At 38.6% G+C, this 19,595-nt stretch overlaps 2 protein-coding genes across 2 annotated transcripts in view; one reads left to right on the top strand and one right to left on the bottom strand.

Moving 5' to 3' along the window:
* Positions 1 to 19,595, bottom strand: part of LOC138940682 (MAP/microtubule affinity-regulating kinase 3-like) — a 197,253-nt gene that overhangs the window by 23,913 nt on the left and 153,745 nt on the right. Inside the window, exons 2-3 of the mRNA XM_070309795.1 lie at positions 12,683 to 12,811; positions 6,032 to 6,198 (exon numbers count right to left, since the gene is read on the bottom strand). Of these exons, the coding sequence (XP_070165896.1) occupies positions 6,032 to 6,198; positions 12,683 to 12,811 (296 nt within the window). The remainder of the gene's footprint in view (positions 1 to 6,031; positions 6,199 to 12,682; positions 12,812 to 19,595) is intronic.
* The window catches only part of Dh31 (diuretic hormone class 2), a 275,640-nt gene continuing 272,882 nt past the window's right edge, over positions 16,838 to 19,595 (top strand). Inside the window, exon 1 of the mRNA XM_070309806.1 lies at positions 16,838 to 17,268. The gene's annotated coding sequence lies outside the window, so the exon portion shown is untranslated. The remainder of the gene's footprint in view (positions 17,269 to 19,595) is intronic.

Raw genomic sequence — 19,595 nt, 5'->3', positions numbered from 1 at the left:
CGGTTACCCGGGCCACTTCGCTTCGAGATGATCCGGCGGCCGCGCTATCTCGCTCCGTCTCCGCCGGCCAGTTTACTTGTTATGAAAGTTTAAATTAATTTCGAGGTAATTTCCGTGCGGTAATGGCGCGCGCCGCGCACGATGGGGGCCGCAGGAGGTTTCCCCGATCTTCCCGAAGGCGACCCGTCGCCGCCGCCGCCGCCGCCACCTCCGTCTTATCGCTGGAAAAACAATCGAGTCCGTTCCTATATCACGCTCCTGTCAACTGCCTGGCGCGGGAAACCAGGAAATATCGCCCTCGTAGTCCAGACTCATACCCGTAGAAACTTTTATGTGGCACCTGCGCCCTCCGGGGACTGATCAAGTTCGATCAGCTACGCGGCGCACCTGCCGCGCATCTTCTCGCACTTCGACGTTGCGATTTCGTGAGCGATAACTATAGAGGTCGGATTACTCGAATAATTTAATATATAAAGTTATATAGATGAGATCGTAAAAATATGAAAAAAAGATAAAAAATAAAAATGCGAGAGATTAAAGTGACATTTTCATAGAAACATTAGTAGTGATAGAAAAATATTTGATAATATTTAATAATTAGAAATCACAAAGAATTTAAAAATATTACAATTAAAAAGTACACTATGCCAGATCGATTCAAGATCATTTTCTCCAATGTCGATCAACTTTAATTTTAATTCGCGATTAATGTTATTTAAATTACATTTATATTATGGAAATTGAGTCTGATTAAACGAGATTTTATAATCTAGTAGGAATTATAAAAAAAAATTGGAGCATCCGTTATCCACGATGACGAATTCATATCTTTTATGCAGATATCGATCGCAAAACTTTGAAAGCAACGTATAACATTATAGACGGCGCAGAACATCGGGATGCAATCCCGCACTTTAAATTCTCTCCACAGCGAGAATAATCGAACTTATACTTTCGATGAAAACGAGCGTCTTCTCGCAGCTCTAAGCACGCATAATAAATATTATTTTAAAGCGGCCGCCGACAAGTTATCGATTTAAGTACGATCACACAAGTAAAACCAATTTCACATAAGTTCGTATAAATTTTTCTTAAAATTTAAATCGCTGATTATTATATAATGCTTTCAGCAATTGTCTAGCGTAAGCTTTCGCTCGCTAAATTTTGTTGATTTTATAAAAAAAAAAATGTTATTCAAATTTTAATAATAAAAGAATGGTAAAAAAAAATAACGAAAGTCATAAAAGACAGTTTACTGTCAGTATGATAATAATTAATGTAAAAGTTCATAATAAAATTAAAAACTTGTATGTTAATTTAAAATGTCAATCGATCTAGAAATCAATCATCGGTAGCTGATAAATTCATTGGCGCATTCATCCCGCGATTGTTCGTGATCCGTACAATGGCATAACTGCCGATTCAGCTTTGCCGCGAGATTCCGAGTTGAAATTACTCGATACGAGTATTGGAAGCGAGCTGTCGCAACGCGGGCGAACGTATCCGAGGTGTGCACGGGAGATATCGAACCGGTATCGTTTCCATGTAATAGGCAATACGTTATTGAGGCTCGGCCTCGAAATGCGCTCGTATTCCCATGTTAATGCTGATTATCGTGCCGCCCCGTGCCTCCCCGTGCCGCGGTTAGTACAAATGGTAAAGTTCGTGGAACACACCGCCGCCGTGGCCGTGTCGTGGGACCTGCGGGCATTGTTGCACTTTTGCGATCGATCGATCAGCCACGTTTCGCCACGCCGATCGATCTCGGCGATCGATCTGGCATTGTTACACGTGTCGTCGCCTTTTGTCACGCCGCGGCGCACCAACAATTCTCTATCTGCCAGATCTCTCTCTCTCTCTCTCTCTCGTCAGATTTTGATACGTAGATCTAACTCGCGATACCATCGATAGTCTCATCAATCTATAAAAAGCCTTGGATACAAAAGAAAGCGAACATTAACTTCCCATCAATCGAAAAATTAATTCTTTTTTGCGATGCGTCTAACACATCATTTCTATAAATAAGAGATTTATAAAAATGTAAGTTGTATAAAACATGTGTTAACGGAAGAAGAAAAAAAAAACTTGATGTTGAAGCAGCGTGTGATTGATTCGATTATATTAATTCTAATCAATACCATATATACGTTTTCTATATATTAACAATTATCGTGCACTGTAACTATCCATTATCATCTCGTCCATCGTTATCCTTACGAAACTCGGGATAAGGTAATTGTGCTCATGGCGCGGGTGAGACGAGAATCGACACGACATCCGGGCGTCGACGGGATGGCACGCCGGTGGAATAGAAATGGCGGAATAAAAGGAGCCGCGAGAGAGATCAAGGTCAGCGGCGGCGAACGGAGCCAATTAGCCAACCGTAGACTCGATTAGCCAGCCGGCGGAAACGCTCCGAACTTACGCGTATAACGGACCGAAGGATATACAGGCACCGTAAGTACTATACTTAGGCGGATAGCGAGTGCCCGTGTCCATTAGCGTTTCTACAGCCGACCGCTGATACTCTTTCCAAGATGCTTTTCCGTCTTTTCCTCTCCCGTTTGCCTTGCGCGTGATCCGAGACAAGCGAAGAAATATTATATAGAATAGAGAGAGAGAGAAAAACAAAGAAGCTCGCTGCGAATACATCCTAGATTGTAACGGTATTCGCCTCTGTTGAATATTTGTCGCTCGATCATTTTGTACTTGTGTGTACTTTGACCCGATATCGAAAATAGCGAATAAATTTCTTATAAATAAAAATTCATGTTCCTAAAATTGACAAATTTTAATTCCTTCGTATATTCTCATTAAATAGACGGTAAACTTGAAAAGGCATAAAAATCAAGAACGAAATCGAATAAGAAAGGTTAATAGTAATATATATTTTTTTTGTAGATAATAAAAATCATACGAATCGTTATAAAAAATAATAATCTGCAATTAATTGAGATTCTTGGACGTGTGTATGAAATATTACTAGTTCTATCAACTATCGTTTACGTCCGGCAATGGTACTTACCCTTACTACTTATCGGGACTGGTTTTTCCGCGTAAGTAAAAGCATCGATAAATACGTAAGGCGACTTTCGCCGGATATATCGGAACTATTTTTTTTTCTCTTTCTCTCTCTCTCTCTCTTTTCGACGGGATACAGCACGAGTAAATTGTAACCCTATTCTCGCCTCGAGGTTTTGTCCAGCGAATAATACTGGAGTAAACCGGGAGATTCATCCGAATTAAAACGTGAGCCTGTGGATGTTCGATGATCCTGGGGTGAAGAGAGAGCGCTGTATAAAAGAGACTCTCCTTTCCCCTCTTTCCCCCTTTCTCACGACTTTTCTTCGTCAAGAAAAACCGCGAAGGATCTATTGAAGGGATATGCGACGATATGTGACAATAGCGCGGGCGAAAGGAAACGAACAATTTAATTCTTTATTCGAAGATTAACGATGGCGCAATCCTGCTTTGTTATCATTTATCAGTTTTTCTCGGTATCCTTCTTGCGAAGATAGGAGGGTTCTGCGTAAACATCTTTAATTTCAGTGTAACATTTGTGATGAATTGTTGTTTATAATTCGATTAAGCAATTGAAGGAAATTTTAACCGAGAGTATCAGAAATATCATCTTGTCTCATACAGAACAGAGAAACTTTATCAGAAAAAGAATGAAAATACCTTTTGATTCCGTTTGTCTTAATCTAACGATATACACGTAGCGCGGTTCGCAAAAAGGAACGCATCCGCGAATAGCGATCGTTAACTATCCTTAACACCGAATCTTCTCCATTCCCATTAGCAGCAAACAACTACCTCTCTCTTTCTCTCGCAGCTGGAGAAACGGGCTAATCTCTCGAGGGGTTAAGCGATCGCTTATAGCGATTTTCCTAACCCTCCTCGCAAGAATCCCTCGCCACTCCGACACCCTTTCCATCTTTCCCTCCTCGTCTGTTACCCTTGGCTGACGTGCGAGCCTGTGAGAGAGCGACGATCTATCATCCGAAATCAAGAGACTAGGTAGCGTCTCGCGCCAAGTATAAAACAGTAATACAATTCCGTGACAGCGACGTTACAACGTATCCTTTATCGGAGTAGCAGGCTTTTTCGGTCATAATAAAAATACTATTTTTGCAAAGTTTTTAAATATATTTTTGAACTCTTTTATTTAATTTCAGTAATTCTTCGTATTATTAATTTATATTTCTTTTTTAATGATGTTATTGTAAAGAACTATTTTAATTAGGCTGGGGTTTTTTTTTTTTTTTTTTTTTTAGAACTATTATTTGGTCTATCTCTTTAATATCATTTTTGTAAAGATCTGTTATTTCGCCTAAAGAGGAAAATATATACTTGGCTCGTACTTTTTTTATATTTCTGATGTCTTTTTTTAAATTGAAACTATACTTTAACTATATTTTAACGAAAACACAAACTGTTGCGAGATGTACGCCATATTGTCGGGTACTTTATATTCGCTGATCCTTGGCGAGCGATGAGGGCGAACTATTAGCCCTTGTCGTAGCGCGTCACGTGCGTGCATCATTACGCTTTCTTCATCGCGAGGGAAGCGTCGCGACGCCTTCTTCATAAATGCGTCGAAAATCAACCGGTCCCCCTATCCGGATGATGCATACGGCGTCGCGACGCCTGCCGAAATATTGCGACACGCGTCTTTCCACGCCGGTGATGCTAACGCACGCGCGATATACAAGGTGTCTGGAATCATTAGCTATTTTAAATGTATAAAAACTTGCGTGTATGATATGTATCCGCGAAATCACTTTTCAGCTATAAAAAATTTCGATGTTGAAATAATGGTTATTTTTATTAATTCAATATCCGATATTAATGATTAGAGAGAAATGCCGTGATGTGTAATTGGGACACCCTATATATCAATGCGCGTCGGGAATGTAAAATATGATCCGTGCGATTTCGATTTAGCAATCTTGTTTTACATACGCGTTTTGCAATATATGCTGATATACAATGTGATATGAAAATAATATGATACGTGATGAAAAATTGGGGGTGATAAATGATAACTCTCTTTCCCTTCTATTTCAATTTTATAGATTATCCCGCTAACTTTTTATATCAAAGCAAGATATAGGCTGAACAACATATTGCTCGAGCACGTTCAAGATAATTTCCAGTTGCAAGATATAAATAGATATCGTTTGAGCTGCGATAAATTTGAACGGTTAACAAAATTAGCTCACGCGCAATCCGCGCGAAGAGCCTGCCGGTTAATTAATTCAGGAAGCCGTTTTTAATCGTCGATGCGGCCGACGATGGGAAGCATCCTCGGTCGAGGAAGCGTAAGCGAGTATCCCCGCGAGTGTAATTCCGCTCGTAATAAAGAGGAACGCGCGTGGTTATCGACACCGCGCGATCGTACGAGACGGCGTGTCTCGGATTCTCCAGGGTCGCGATCTCACACAAGCGCTCCCTCGTGCGTAATATGTCGGACGATTTCTTTATTAAAGCGATACGGCCGGCCAACGCCGTACATCACCGCGGCGAACTGGAAAAAAAGACACGACACATCGTGCGGTTGAATATTATTAGACCGTGGAGGATAAACGCGTGGAGGGTAAACGATCGCGCGCCCGGCAGATCCTCGTGAGATCGTTGCATCTTAAGGCCGATTTATACCATCCGCTATTTTAACACGGCCGTCGCGTAATATAACACACATCAATACACGTATACATAATGATGTTTTTCTTTTATGAAATATTTTCGCTTCCTGTCGCTTGATCTCGGATCAAAAATTAGAGTAGTGTTTTCCTTTTAGCATAAATTTAACGATATATTGTATTCTCTTGAAATCCCTGAATCAAAATTTTTATATGGCTTTGAATTCAGTTTTCGATTTACGAGAAACAATCCGAATCTTTTCGCAAGTTGTTCCTATATTTTATTATTAGATGTAGAGTACTTTATAGGAAATCTGTTTAGGAATGAACCCCAGTCGCGAACACAGCTCGAAAATTCGCGCACAGCTAAAACGCGAGTGACTCACCGGTGAACGACTCCTTTCGAGTGCATGTGCTTGAGAGCGGCGACCAGCTGTCTGGCATAGAGCCTCGCCGTGTTCTCGTCCAGTTTACCGGCCGGTTGCTCCTTAATGTGCGTGCACAGGTCGCCGCCGGTCGCAAGTTCCGTCACGAGATAGTACACGGATCCGCACTGTAAGCAGGCGTTAAATTAAATCGTTATCGATCCGCATCGAATAGCGTGAAGTATCGTAAAGATCCAGGAGATACAACAACACAGGATATCCCGCAATTTTTGGAATTTTTTAGATTCATAGCTACTTGGATGCTTTGTTTCGCGTTATATTTTATAGAAATCTAAATTCACATGAAAATTCGTAGAATACATTAATTAGATTTGCATATAATTATACGGTGAGATTCTCCACACAATTTTTTTTCGTTTTTAAATTTTTCAACAACTTTATGCAGAATGTAATTGAAATTTCTTATATTTCAGCAAGAAATTACGAAAAGAAACAGAGCTTGCAGAGTATGATTCACGATGACACATTTGAAATTTATTAAATGCCGCTAACATATCGCGTTTCTCATCTTCTCGATTCGTGCGGCTTGCCGCTAAAGTACGATCATACATTTTAGTCGCCGCGCTCGTGAAAATGGAGCAATAAGCAACGAGCCGATGAGAGTCGAGACCGGTCGCGTGAAATTGATCGCGCGTATTTAAAATGCAGCGAAGCGAAGGCGCATCGTAATTATCGAGAAAGCGTTTCCCAAATTTTGCGCGCGCTCGCGAGACACGAGCGTGGGCCTCGTCGATTAAGCGATTACCTTAATGCAACGATATGCATGCGGCAACGTCCACGGGGCCGCACGTGACCGATGAATTACGGTCGGAGCGGATTCGGAGTCGCACCCGGTCAAATGCGATCTTCTCCGGACGTCGATGATTATTTCATTCCTCGAGGTTGGACCCCCATCGCCGACTGTTTTAATCATAAATCGCGTGAATCGCGCGAGCCGAATGAATATCACATGCGCGTACCAGGAATCGAATGTTAATCGCAAAGTCAGATGAAACGAGATCTCTAATCCTTCTCGCTGGGTATCACATTAGTTGCCCCGAGAATTTATAATAAGACTTAGTAATTTAGTTCTATCTTGCTTGTGTGTTATATATATATATATATATATTTTTTTAGTTATTAAAAATATTAAAATATAACAAAAAATTATATTATACTTTTAAGAATTTTTATTGAAATATATTTATAATGAGAAATATATTAGCGTATACATAGGTACATTTTACGCAGAATCTGACAATTTTTTATACAAATAAAATATTGTTGAGATATAAAATTGTATCACGAGCTTTTACTTACTAGATAGAAAATTCTTTTGATTGCCAGGGAGAGAGCAGTTGGAGAACAAGTCTCTGAAAAATATCACTTGATTTAAGCTTTACGCGACACGCTTTATTCGGTACGGCCGGGGGAGAACTTAACCAATAGAAACCAAAGGAGAGCTTCTCTGAAAGTACAGAGACCGCTTGTGAAGTCAATTCGCGAAAGATGCTGGTCTATCTCGCTTGGCAAAAATCGCCGTTTCGTTTTGGCGGGGATATTCGTTGATACGACCGGCGCTTGCCAACCGAATCAAGTCGAAGTCGAAATCACCGGGTGGGACGTGAGATTCGCGATTTCGATATATCACCGAGTATGGGTAAAATAGGAACGTAAATTCAACATATGTAAACGACGGCGATAGGAAAAGAATGCCAAACGTGGAATTCATTTCCTTCTCCGTGGAAAACAAGAAACGTATGTCGCTCGCTCAGCTCGTGCCAAAAAGGTGTGCATCGGTTATATGAGATCTTGAGTGAAATTTAAAGCAGGCTGTCCTTTAGCTCAAATTTAACGTATACACATTCTTAGATTCTGGTATCGCGGGATCTCTAAATCGTTTCCATTGATCTGTTTAAAACATTTCATCTTTCGCTAAAAATTATTTACAGACTAAGCACCCGGGTTGGTATGTTCCAAACAATGTGTTTAAAACTGCTTGATTAAAACTTGTTTAAAACAGTGGACATTGTTTTAAATATTTTTGTTTTAAACATTTTTAAACTGCTATTTAAAACTGTTTCAAATATTGCAACTAAAATATATGATTATTTGAAAAAGAAATTGTAAAAAAAAAAACAAAAAAAACAAACAATAATAGATATGTATGTTGCAAAAAAGTTGTTGTTTCAGTTCTTTAGTTTTTTATCAATATTTATGTAACATATAGATATAAAAATATAAATAATAAAATAAAAATGATAAGATGGGTATATAATATTTTAGCAGAATATTTATTTTTGGATATTAAATAACAATCAATACAATAAAGATTACTTAGTAGATATCGACTGATTTTACATTTTAGCATTTTAAATTAATAGCACATAACTCATAGGAGGTCAGTTCTAGTTAATAATATTTAATATATAATACTTTGGTTCCTTTCCTGTTCTTATTAAGTAACCTTATAACTTAACTCTCAACATAAATTATAAATAAAATAAAAATAAAAAAACCTCAATTCTTCTTTTTCATCTAAAAATTACAAACTGTGAAAAAATAAACCATAACACATTGCATTTTAACATCCATTGCAAATAATAAATAAAATTAACATCAATCCTTTAACTAAAAAAAAAAAAAAAAAAAAAAGGTAAACATTTGGGTACAAAAAAAAATGAACGATAACGATAACATATTGCATTGCAGTCATTACATATTACGTATTTTTTTTTTTTTTTTTTTTAATATCTACTTTTAAATTTAATAACTCACGAATACGATTACGGAAAGTGTATGTGTAGTTAGGCCATAAATAGCCATAAAACAAAAAATATTGTTTTAAACAAAAAAAAAATCTATGTTTTTTGTTTAAAATGAAAAAAAAACCAAGTTTTTTGCCAACCCTGCTAAGCACAAACTGTCGTGGCAAATTTTCCAGGCGTTAGTTTTTTAATATATCATCTTTTTTCTTACACGTTTGCGTTCAGACTGCCTACTTCTTTTATGACGAGATAAAAGTTTCTTGTACGAAACATTTCTGGCAAATCTCCGCAATATTATTATTTAAGATGACGTCATATTGCTCCAACGAGGCAACTCGAACTCGTTGTAATAGCACGCTGCAGATGTAGTTGTCAACGCGTTCATTTTTATAGCGATTTCGTCCCCTAAATGAAAGGAGCGACCAGCGTCGTTGGACGCCAGTAACAGGCGAGTCCTATGCGATTCATCGGCTCGTAACATTGGTACCGACATAAAATCGCGCGAACGTTGTGTTTACAGCCGCTGTAGGCCGACAATAATGACCTTAATTGGCGCTTAAAGCGGTTTTCCTCCAATATCCCGAGCATGAGTAACGCGCTGACGGCCGAGCATGCATCTTCGTAAAAATCGACAGGCACGCGTGCGCCTTTTTTTTATTATATACAGAGTGATTCGAAAGAAGATACATCCCATCTTGTAATTTATTATTTATTACATATCAGCAAATAAATCATTTGATTGAAGCTATTTTCTCTTTTTTGATACAACTGCAACAATAATTTAATAAATAATCAATGAGTTCAGATTTTTTTTTTTTTTTTTACACGTAGATATCTGTGATCTTTAAATAGAAAAATAATGAATAATAAAAATAAGAAAATAGAAAATTGAATATATTGATGAGTGTCACGATATACAACACACGATTAATATTAATATTATTTGAAATAAATAAATAAGAACGCTGCTTTTTTTATATCAATTTGTCTCGTAAAAACGGACGATAATTTTGAATTTCTGTATACGATGGGCAATAAAATAAACAACCTAGAGACTAGAAACGTCGGAAACATCGATAACCCGTAAACGTCACGGCTTTGCCTAAAATGTTGGGTATCGGAAAGTGCGCTTGCAATAACGCAGCTTTACGACATAAAAAATGATCACCGACCCATTGTCCTCGCGGAGAATGAAATTTTGTTGTTCTGGTACGTTATGTCCTGCCATGAATTTACAGTAAACTGAAATTTTTATTACACTGCGCGTTTCGTATATCATATACAATATATTGGAAAGTATACTTTACGTATTTTTCGTTTCACCATATTTATGTAATTTCCTCTCTTTCTTTAATGATCTTTTTACCGATATTACATATAATAAAACAACTGATTGTAACGGAATTAAATATTCGCATATATGTAAATTGAATTCACGAATTTTTATATTAAATCAAAAGGGCAGCATGAGAGCTCTATATTCAACCAGAATAAATTATTCATAAATATGGAAATGCGGAAACTTGCGGTAAGCGCGTTCGCGCGTTGACTGTCATGCCATCAAAATCCGTAGTCTATCAATAATTAATACAAGAGAGAGTAGCCATTTTGTGTGTGTACATACTCTATTAGCCGTGTGCAGCATCGTCGGTGACACGTTTTCGTCATCGATTGCTATTTATATTGTCAGGCAGTCACGTCACTTGCAGGCGACCCTAAGCCAGTTGTTTGGAAAATAGATATACTTTACGATCTGCATGCAGGCGCAGATGCTTCGAAGAATCCAGCAAAATCGACAGTCGAAATACATGCCGGGCACCCTATAAGCGCGCCTCTACCATCGTAAAGATTACGACGTGGAAATGAGATATAAGGCGACGTCATATATAGCCAATTTGGCGACGGCGAGAAAGACGAGGCGAAGTCTCGTCTCGATATTAGCATATTTGCCGTCAGGTGCGAGCATTCTCATTGCCAATAGCTCTTTTCCCCTCGATGGAAAGCTTAAATAAAACAAGACGCACTCTTCTATCCACGCGTTTTATAAACGTACGGAGAAAGTAATATCATCTGCGAGACTATAAAATCATTTTTATCGTGAGAAAAAAATCGAACGATGCCATCTCGAAACTCGTTCGTCCGTTTATGAAAGCTCGCGGAAATGAATCCTTTTTCCGCGAATATCACATCCTGTTGCATGTTTATCCGTATTTGAAATACTGAAAAATATTGCCTGTTGATTATTACGAAACGTAAAGATTTCCTATTCTTTCAAAAAGCGGCGGTTCTACATAGATATGAAAAAACAAAATGCATGCCCTATGTAAACGCGATAAATTGAGAATTAGATTAATGCAAATGTCGTAGATTTGATGAGAATTATGTTTGATGATTTTGATCGGGGGAAGACAGATTTTACAAGCAAACTGCAAAAAATTCATAAATTTTCTCGTCGCGTTGCTCTTGAAGGGAAGATGCACCGGCTATCATATGCAAGAAACGATTCCGGCAGCAGTATTCTGGTTGGAAAAATTTTACACACGTCTCCCTGGAGTCGAACATGGGTCGGTCGCCCCCCGCCGAGCCGCCTGTTCATCTCGTGCTGAAATATTTCGCAGAGCTCCGAAATTCTCGAATCCCCGCGCAGCCGGTTTATCTCGCCGGTCGCGTGCGTTTTCCCGTCATATTTTCCTACGTACTTTATCTTTCCCGGCGCGTACACTACACCCTCGTCCCCGTAACTCGATCGTGACGAGCGAGCGCGCGGACTAACAAAATTTTCAGAGTAAACGAGGTGCGCGATGCTGCGTCGCCGGTGGAGCCTCTGATATCGACGTCCCACACATGAATTCAATTACGTCGTACAAGCATACGAGAATCCTCTCTCTCCCTAGCTTTTTTCCTCTCGCTCGGATACATGCTTTATCATGTGCGTACGTTTGCGTATATGTGTGTGTGTGTGTGTGTGTGTGTGTACGCGAATCTGCGTGTTGGATTTTCAACGTTCGCGCGTGTAACAGCCGGGTCACATACGATAGCGTCGTACATTAATGATGCCTAGATTTTTTTTTGCGTTGGCGCGGAAAGATTCGCAGGATAAAAAAATTATTTTCCGAGTTTACACTCGCGAATTGAAATCGATATAATATCGGCGAAATCAATTTCCGATGCTTGTCGCGAATATGGGAAAAAAAAAGTACTCTTCATTGTTACAAATAAACACTATTGATGCACCTGCAGTATCGAAATTTGAATTCATCAAAAAATCATATATCCAATTTCAGTATTTATTTATATCAGTAATAAAGCTTGAAAGACTTAAAAATCGAGATCGTGAGAATTTAGTTCGAATCTGAATTTTCGTTTGAACCCTAGGGGTATCGCGAAGTAAGACAGTTAAAGGGGTGAGAAAAGCTCTTCTACTTTTGATACGTATTCGGGCAGGTTCATAAATTCAGCTAAGTGGCGTGTTTAATTAAATCCAGGAAGATGGATCATTTCTCGGATGGTGTTAACGGACTCCGGGACTGACGAAATTTCAGGATTCACTCGCGATTTGTCACGGAGCTTCTGACGAACGTCATATACCGGGTGAGAGTGAGACATGATCGAAGAAGCGTAGAATCTACGAGAGGGATAGTTCCCTTTCGACGGGAAATGAATAGATCGTTATACAAAAGTACAATGGACGGCGCGAGTGAATCTTGTTGATCGACCGTGGTGAGAATCGTTCTTGTTATTAAGGACTCGATTAAACTTTCGACGCGGTCAATTAGAATAAAGAGATTTGATCAATCGTTGAAATTCTCTTAATTGATTGCACCCTAAAGCGTTTCTCACTCACCCGGATAGTTTCGTATAGTCTCACGATGCTTGGATGCTGTAGCATCGACAGCACCTTCGCCTCCCTCGTCAGGTTCTTCATCGCGTAATCCTTCTTGCCCTGTTCGACATCTATTATCTTAATGGCTACCTGAAACAAAAAGCGAAGCGCACTCGCGTAATTAATCGAATGCATAGTTAATCTGAGCTATTGTATGAAAAAATATATATCGAGAATACTTTTAATCTCTTAAATTTCACGTGATTTTATTATTACTAAGAATTTTCAATGAAAAACACAATTTTTTGGAGATCAAGTTTATCGATTAGTTTATTATTGATTGTATTTTTATATATACCATATATATCTTTCTCTCCAAATGCGTCTATTTGCACAATGTTAAAAATCTCTCTAGTAAATTAAGATGTTTTGCTGGCAGGTGAGTAAATAACCGGCATATGGGGCGTTGAGAGAAAAATTTCACGTCGATATGGCGCATCTCCGTCTGAATAAACGCTTTATTCGGGCGCGCGCACGCAGTGCTCTCCTCGAGAGATATTTCTTCCCGAGCGAAAAAAACACGCGAGCGTGAGTTTATCCCCGGGGCTTTTAGGGATCAATCGCCTCGCGTTCTCTCCTCGAATTGCCAGCGCGTCAAACACCTTCCATATGTCTCCTCGAGGAGCAACGGGTCGCTTTTGCACGGTACGTAGGGCGAAGGTGGCGAACAAGAGCGAGAGCGAAAGGGAGAGAGTTACGGAAAGAAGGAAAGAGATGCCTTGGGATTCGAATATGTTAAGACAGCCGCGCGCTCCTTTACGGGGTCCCCCGTCCCTTTGATGTGCCGTAAAAGGCCGGAGGTGGTAATTCGCGCGAACCTGAACGATTGAAACGGTGGACTCCGTCGTGCCTTTCGGCACCATGCATGAGAGAGAGAACTGTAACGTTGAATTATACCAACGGTATGATGGGTACCGTGCGTACGCGTGCCGAATGCAAATTAACTCGCGAAAACTTGTACGCATCGCCGCGCGAAAATTTTATATCGGCCGTTCATTGTTCAAAGTTGCAAATGTGGGTAACATCAGGAAAAGGGAAGAGGGAGGGGGAATAGTATGAGTCTTTCAAAAATAAATATTATAATTAAAGAATAAGAGAGATTTATGATGAAATTTCATTCCCGAAATATTAATTAGGAGAATGAAAATGTTAAAATATACAGGGTCGCCGGTGCACACTTAATCGCTATCGGTATTTTCGCTCTTCATTCAATAGGTTGACTTGTATCTCGAGAAGGAACTGCTGGGAAGAATCTTCCGCGGCGGTTTGTTTCGGGGGAGTCGAAATTTCGTGTCCTCAAGTTTCCAGTTTGCCCGGCAGCAGCGGGTCGCATATCATTAGCGGCATCGATGGCGCCGGCGTCCTTTGATCTTCCCGCTCTTTCTGTCGCGAGCAAGAAAGAGATGCAAACGAACGAGAGAGAGGAGGAAAAAACGGAAGAGAGAAATAGAGGAAGAGGTGCGTCCCTCTTCCAAGATCGTTGGCGCGGCATTGAAGAGAGAAAGAGATGAAGAGAAGACAACGCCCAGAGTAAAAAAGAGAAAGTGAGAGAGAGAGAGAGAAGGCAGGGGAGTTGAGCTCGAGGTATGCTTGACAGCCTCCCCAAATGATTTGTAGCGCTCTTCGCCAGATACAAGATACTAATTCTTTGGGCGCTGTCAGTCGACCAGCTACCGCTCGCCACTGTCTCGACTCGTTCTCCCTCTCTATCTATATTTCTTTTCTTTCTCTAAATTTCTCTCTCGTTTTTTTTATCTTTGTTTGCATTATATTACAACTTAGTCAATTGGCGCGATGTTCTTCGTCTCATCGCTCTATATTACGATAGACGCTTTTTAATTCCTTTTTAAACGTTGCTGGATCGATCTTGATAGATCATAAAATAATACACGATAATGCACCAAAAAGTTTTCATAAATATGAATTTTGTATATAACATGATCTCTCTTTTTCTATTTAATTCTCTTTCTTGGCTTATTTCTGTTTGCATTTTACTACAACTAAATCAATTGATATTCCGCTATTCGTTTCAACGTTATTTTGTTGTTGTGAAGTATTGAATTAATCTTCAGAATCATAATAATTCATCGAAATATGTATGATATATTTATAATTTCTAGGTACAATTGTTTGAATCTCTCTTCCTGTATTTCTACGATTCTTTATTTTTTTTTCTCTCTCTTCTTTTCGTAGCTTATTCCTGTTTGTATTTATATTACGACTTGTTAGTCAACTCTGATGCATCGCTTTTCATCTTATCGTTTTATGTTACCAGCCACCGTTGTTTTCTGTAAATTTTCTAAACCATCGTATGATGGATCGATTCGTTAAATTGAAAGTAAACTAATATCGATAGTTTGTACACTGTTAACGATCTTAGAGAGAGAGAGAGAGAGAAGAAAGAAAATCGAATATATGCTAGGAATAAAAATTATGGAGTTTTATATAATTACGCGAATATTTTACTGGCGATAATTATATAAATCAGATTTATTATTTAACACTATATAATGTGTATTGATCATTAATCGTTATTGTTTTTCTAGTATTTTTATTCAATCTATGAATTTTTATATCATCGCCGTATCTTTAATGCAACTTTTTTTTTTTTTTTTTTTTGCAAGCAATCTAGATTCGTTACCGAATTGCGAGAATGCCACGAAAGTAATCTCTGAGCATATTCATGGTGGTTTCTATATCGGTTAATGTAACGCAGAACATTTTCTTTGAAGTCGTGATAAAAGGGGGTCGAGCGGGGCGGTGGGGTCGCAAACAGACGCAAATAAAGTATTTCTATTTGCATGAGCGAGAGAACCAGGGAAAAGCGGAGTCGCGGAGCTATAATAATGTTTGCGAATGCTACATTAAGGTATCCATTTTAGAGATCGCGCTTACTAACGAATGTTTCTGCGTGGGTCGAGATATACGAGGAAAACGCGGCGCCGCGCGGCTATACCCATCGCCCGACCTGTCAAGGTCTCCTGCGGAGGGTACAGACATATACATATACATCACGTGGCATGAATACGCATTCGTATACACGCGCATTCATGCCTCTCCGGTTCTGTATCCCGATCCACGATACGAAACCAGGATGCAAAGGATTGTCGCTACAAACCACACATTATACGGCTAAAGCAGCGAAGCACGTGATGCTGAGAACTCTGTTCGAGACTGTAATTGGCTTGACACTCTCTTCTGAATCTTAAATAAATTTAGAGACTTTTAAAAGTGATGTATGTGTATGCGTATAGGAGGAAGAGGAAGTAAAAAAAGAGTAAAATATATTTTCGGAGAGAGACTATATAATTATACATAAATAATCTCAGTAAGGAAAGTGTATATACAACTATGTTTATTTACATCCACTCGACTTGTATCAATCACGTCGCATGGTGAACTTGTCAACATTCTTGTGTTTTTCTCCGTTTAGTAATAGAATATAACGTCGCTCGCAGTTTGTTGCCGCCCGCGGACGGAAATGGACGTGTTCTGACACATTATGAATGTGTCCTTTATTCCGATTTTATTTTTGAGTTTTCTTTATTTCTTATTCTTTATCAATTGTTGGCCGGAATAATCTGGTTACACTCTAAATCAGAAGTGGCTATTAAAAAGAAAGAAAGTATAACGCCGCGTATACGAAGCGGATCGATTCCGAGTCGAGCGATATCGCGATTAAAGCAATAAGTACGGTCGTAATTAATTCATATTTCAATATTCGTTATCTGTGTAATATAGATACGGCGTTTGGCAATGTATAATTTATTGAAACGCTATATATATTTCGCGAGATTTATTCGATTCTAATATGCAAACATATTTGGCATAGCGACCATACTCTCAGACGATTTTTTTATATAAATAATTATCACTTATAATATATTAATTTCTTTAAAACATAGAAGCGCGTAATTTGTTTTTGTCGTAGCGCAAAAGTTTACAAAAAGAAGGATAAGTAATATCGCCGAAATAGGTGTAATATCGCTGTGAAATTGATCGCATGATTTTCGAAATTTTTCCGCTTTTTAAAACTTCTTCGAATACTCGTCTTTTTAGAGCATACATATATCACATCGTCGGCTTTTTGCCGATGAAACCCTCCCATTGGGTACACCTTGACGTTGGTGGGAGGGCTCAGTACCTGGAAGGTTTATCCTGAAGGGGAAGCTAAGTATCCAAACGGTTTTTTAACAGTTTCTTAAGGCTTTTAAGGCCCGTTTCGTCGATTTTCTCTTTTTTTTTTATTGATTATCGGATATTGCCTCGTGATCGCGGAATTCGGGAGTGCCGTGAAAAATGTCGTCCGTTTATTCTTATTGTGTGTCGCGGATAGTTCGTCGTGTCTTAAAATCGGGAGTGCCGTACAAAGTATTACGTGCGTACGTTTCTATCGTGTCGCAGATTCGTCATTATCGTTTTTTTTTTTTTTTCGTAAGTAGATGCAGTGCGTGAACGCAACGAACTATTTATCCGACAACCTGACAATGAGAGGAGAAGGAGGAAGCCTAGGGAAGCATTGGGCGATAGCAGAGAGCAACCATGGGGTAAGCAAAAGAAATTTAATTCTATTTTATATTATTAAGTAATGTCATGCATATATATAAATATAAAAATATAAACTATATATATCTTAGATTATATTATATAATATTATATATAGCTATTTAAACTTAACATTCTCATTTTGTTACTGCTTCGCATCATATTGATGAGTGTCAATTTTTTTATCTTTTATTAGCTTACGCGAAATGTTGTTTAGCTTATGAATTCGCTCGTAGATTTAAAATTTAATTTTTTTCAATAATACAAGAAGAGAGAATAATAATTCTTATCGAGAAAATAAAGATTCTTATATATATATATATAGTAATTTATATATACGATAGCTCCTCTCTTCTCTCTTTCTTTTATTTTAAGCATATAAATTTCCAACTAGACATTGTGACAAGATATAAAAAAAATTTTGTTTGCTGCGTGTGAAAATATAGACAAATATAATCAATTTATAATATAAAATCGCGAGAAAGGCATAAAGTTATTTCGCGGGTGAGAGAAGTTAGTGGGATCGAAACTTGACTGCCGGGTGTCGTCCAGTCGTTATCATAAACGAGCTACCAATCGACTGGAGTTTGCGGCCCACTATATATCGGAACGGGAGCAGCAGCCGGGTTGCTCTTATAACTCTCGCGCAATTGGAGGGCCATAATTCGAAGCGAATAATTGACCGAATGGCGCGGCCGGTGGCGGTGTTTCAGAGGTTTACGGCCAGTGGCACGACCTCAATTTCGCTCCAGCAATCTCTGCCCGTCCGCCAAAAAGCCATGACGATGGGCTCTCCCGGCATCTCCGCGTTATCCTGGCCCAAATCCAAATCATTGATCGCAGACCGCGAACGGTCAGACGATCGACGGACGTGCGGTTCGTCGTTAATATGGGATCCGGTGGATGGATCGCGGCAGAAATCGCATGCAAAAAATTAGCCACGTTAATGCGAACATGTCCGCGCTTATCTCCGTTCAATCTTTACAAGGGTGCGAATAATTTTGACGACGATAACAATGAGAATAGCGAGGAATCATTGATATAGAGCTTTGTGAATGATCTATGAGAGATAACTAAAAAAAAAAAAAAAAAAAAAAAAAAAAATGAACAACTATCTTATAATAAGTCTCTATATTGATTTTTATTTAAAATAAATATCTTTATATATACTATGAAATAATTTTTAAATAAGTTTAGATTTAGAATTTTAACTATTAAAAGGGTTTTAAATGCATTAAATACGAAATATTAAATATTCTTTCGAATAATTATTCTCTTTAATAATTTCATCCTCTCTCATATGTATATTTATAAAATACTGTATGTGTGATTATAATTTCTTTCCTTCTCTCTCTCTCAACAAATAAATAAAAAGATCAGAGATATTTTTAACTAATCGCAAGAGAAATATAGTTTGCATTTATATTTTATCACGAGACGCAAATTTTTGAGAATTTATCGATCACTAATTTAATCGAAAAGCGCATAGCTTCGATTTTAAGTCAGTGTATATTTTTTAATTCGCGGACGTCCGGGCATTTCGAGTGTTTAATCTAATCAAGATATATCTCTCGAATTCGTCTATCTCCATCTAGACATACATTTGGCGTACGTTTAATATCCGGCCATTCGTCTGTTTGGGGGGGTCGAGGCTTCGAAATTAAAAACCCGTTCGTATGGTGCAACGGTTTTGAAAAGCTCCATCCGGGCGTGATGTACCTATCTACCTACCTACATCGAGGATCTACTACGCGTCCTCGTTGATTCGGGGGAGGCAGTGGAAGCTAAATCGCTATTAGCTGTACCCGGGGATTTCCCGTTACGCTTGGCCGGTTTCACCTGCCTTAACACAGTCGCAAAAAAATATAGAGAGTGCGATCTAAAAAAAGAGAAAAAAAAAACCGAAACACATCCTCCCGTTTCCTTCTTCGTCTCTAGACGGGTATTTGTGCAACGGATGGCATTGTGCATTTCAACGAAAAATGTCGGAGAGATAATCACTCGGGATCGAAGTCAGGAACGACTGTATTTTCAAGACGCGATCCGTCGAATGAAAAACTTCTTTTCACAGCGTGAAACATGTCGGTTTGTTCCGCGTATAAACAGAATTTGCTAGTCTGATCTAGAGAGTTTTTCCCCTAGGAAATTTATTGTTGGCTTTCAAGTTTTGTTGTAAGCTGAGCGACACAATTGTAAATCGAAGTTATAATACATTGACGTGACAGTTGTGATCAGTTTATAAAAATTAATGGTTGTTAATCTCTTTCTTTTTTTCAAATAATTATGACTTTGTAATATATTAAAATATTATCTTTGCTTCATAATTTTA

This window comes from Polyergus mexicanus, unplaced genomic scaffold, assembly GCF_030449975.1.
Source record: "Polyergus mexicanus isolate NDT 795.1 unplaced genomic scaffold, iyPolMexi1.0 SCAF_17, whole genome shotgun sequence".
NCBI classification, from domain to species: Eukaryota; Metazoa; Arthropoda; class Insecta; order Hymenoptera; family Formicidae; genus Polyergus; species Polyergus mexicanus.
This window is presented reverse-complemented; position numbering and strand designations above follow the sequence as displayed.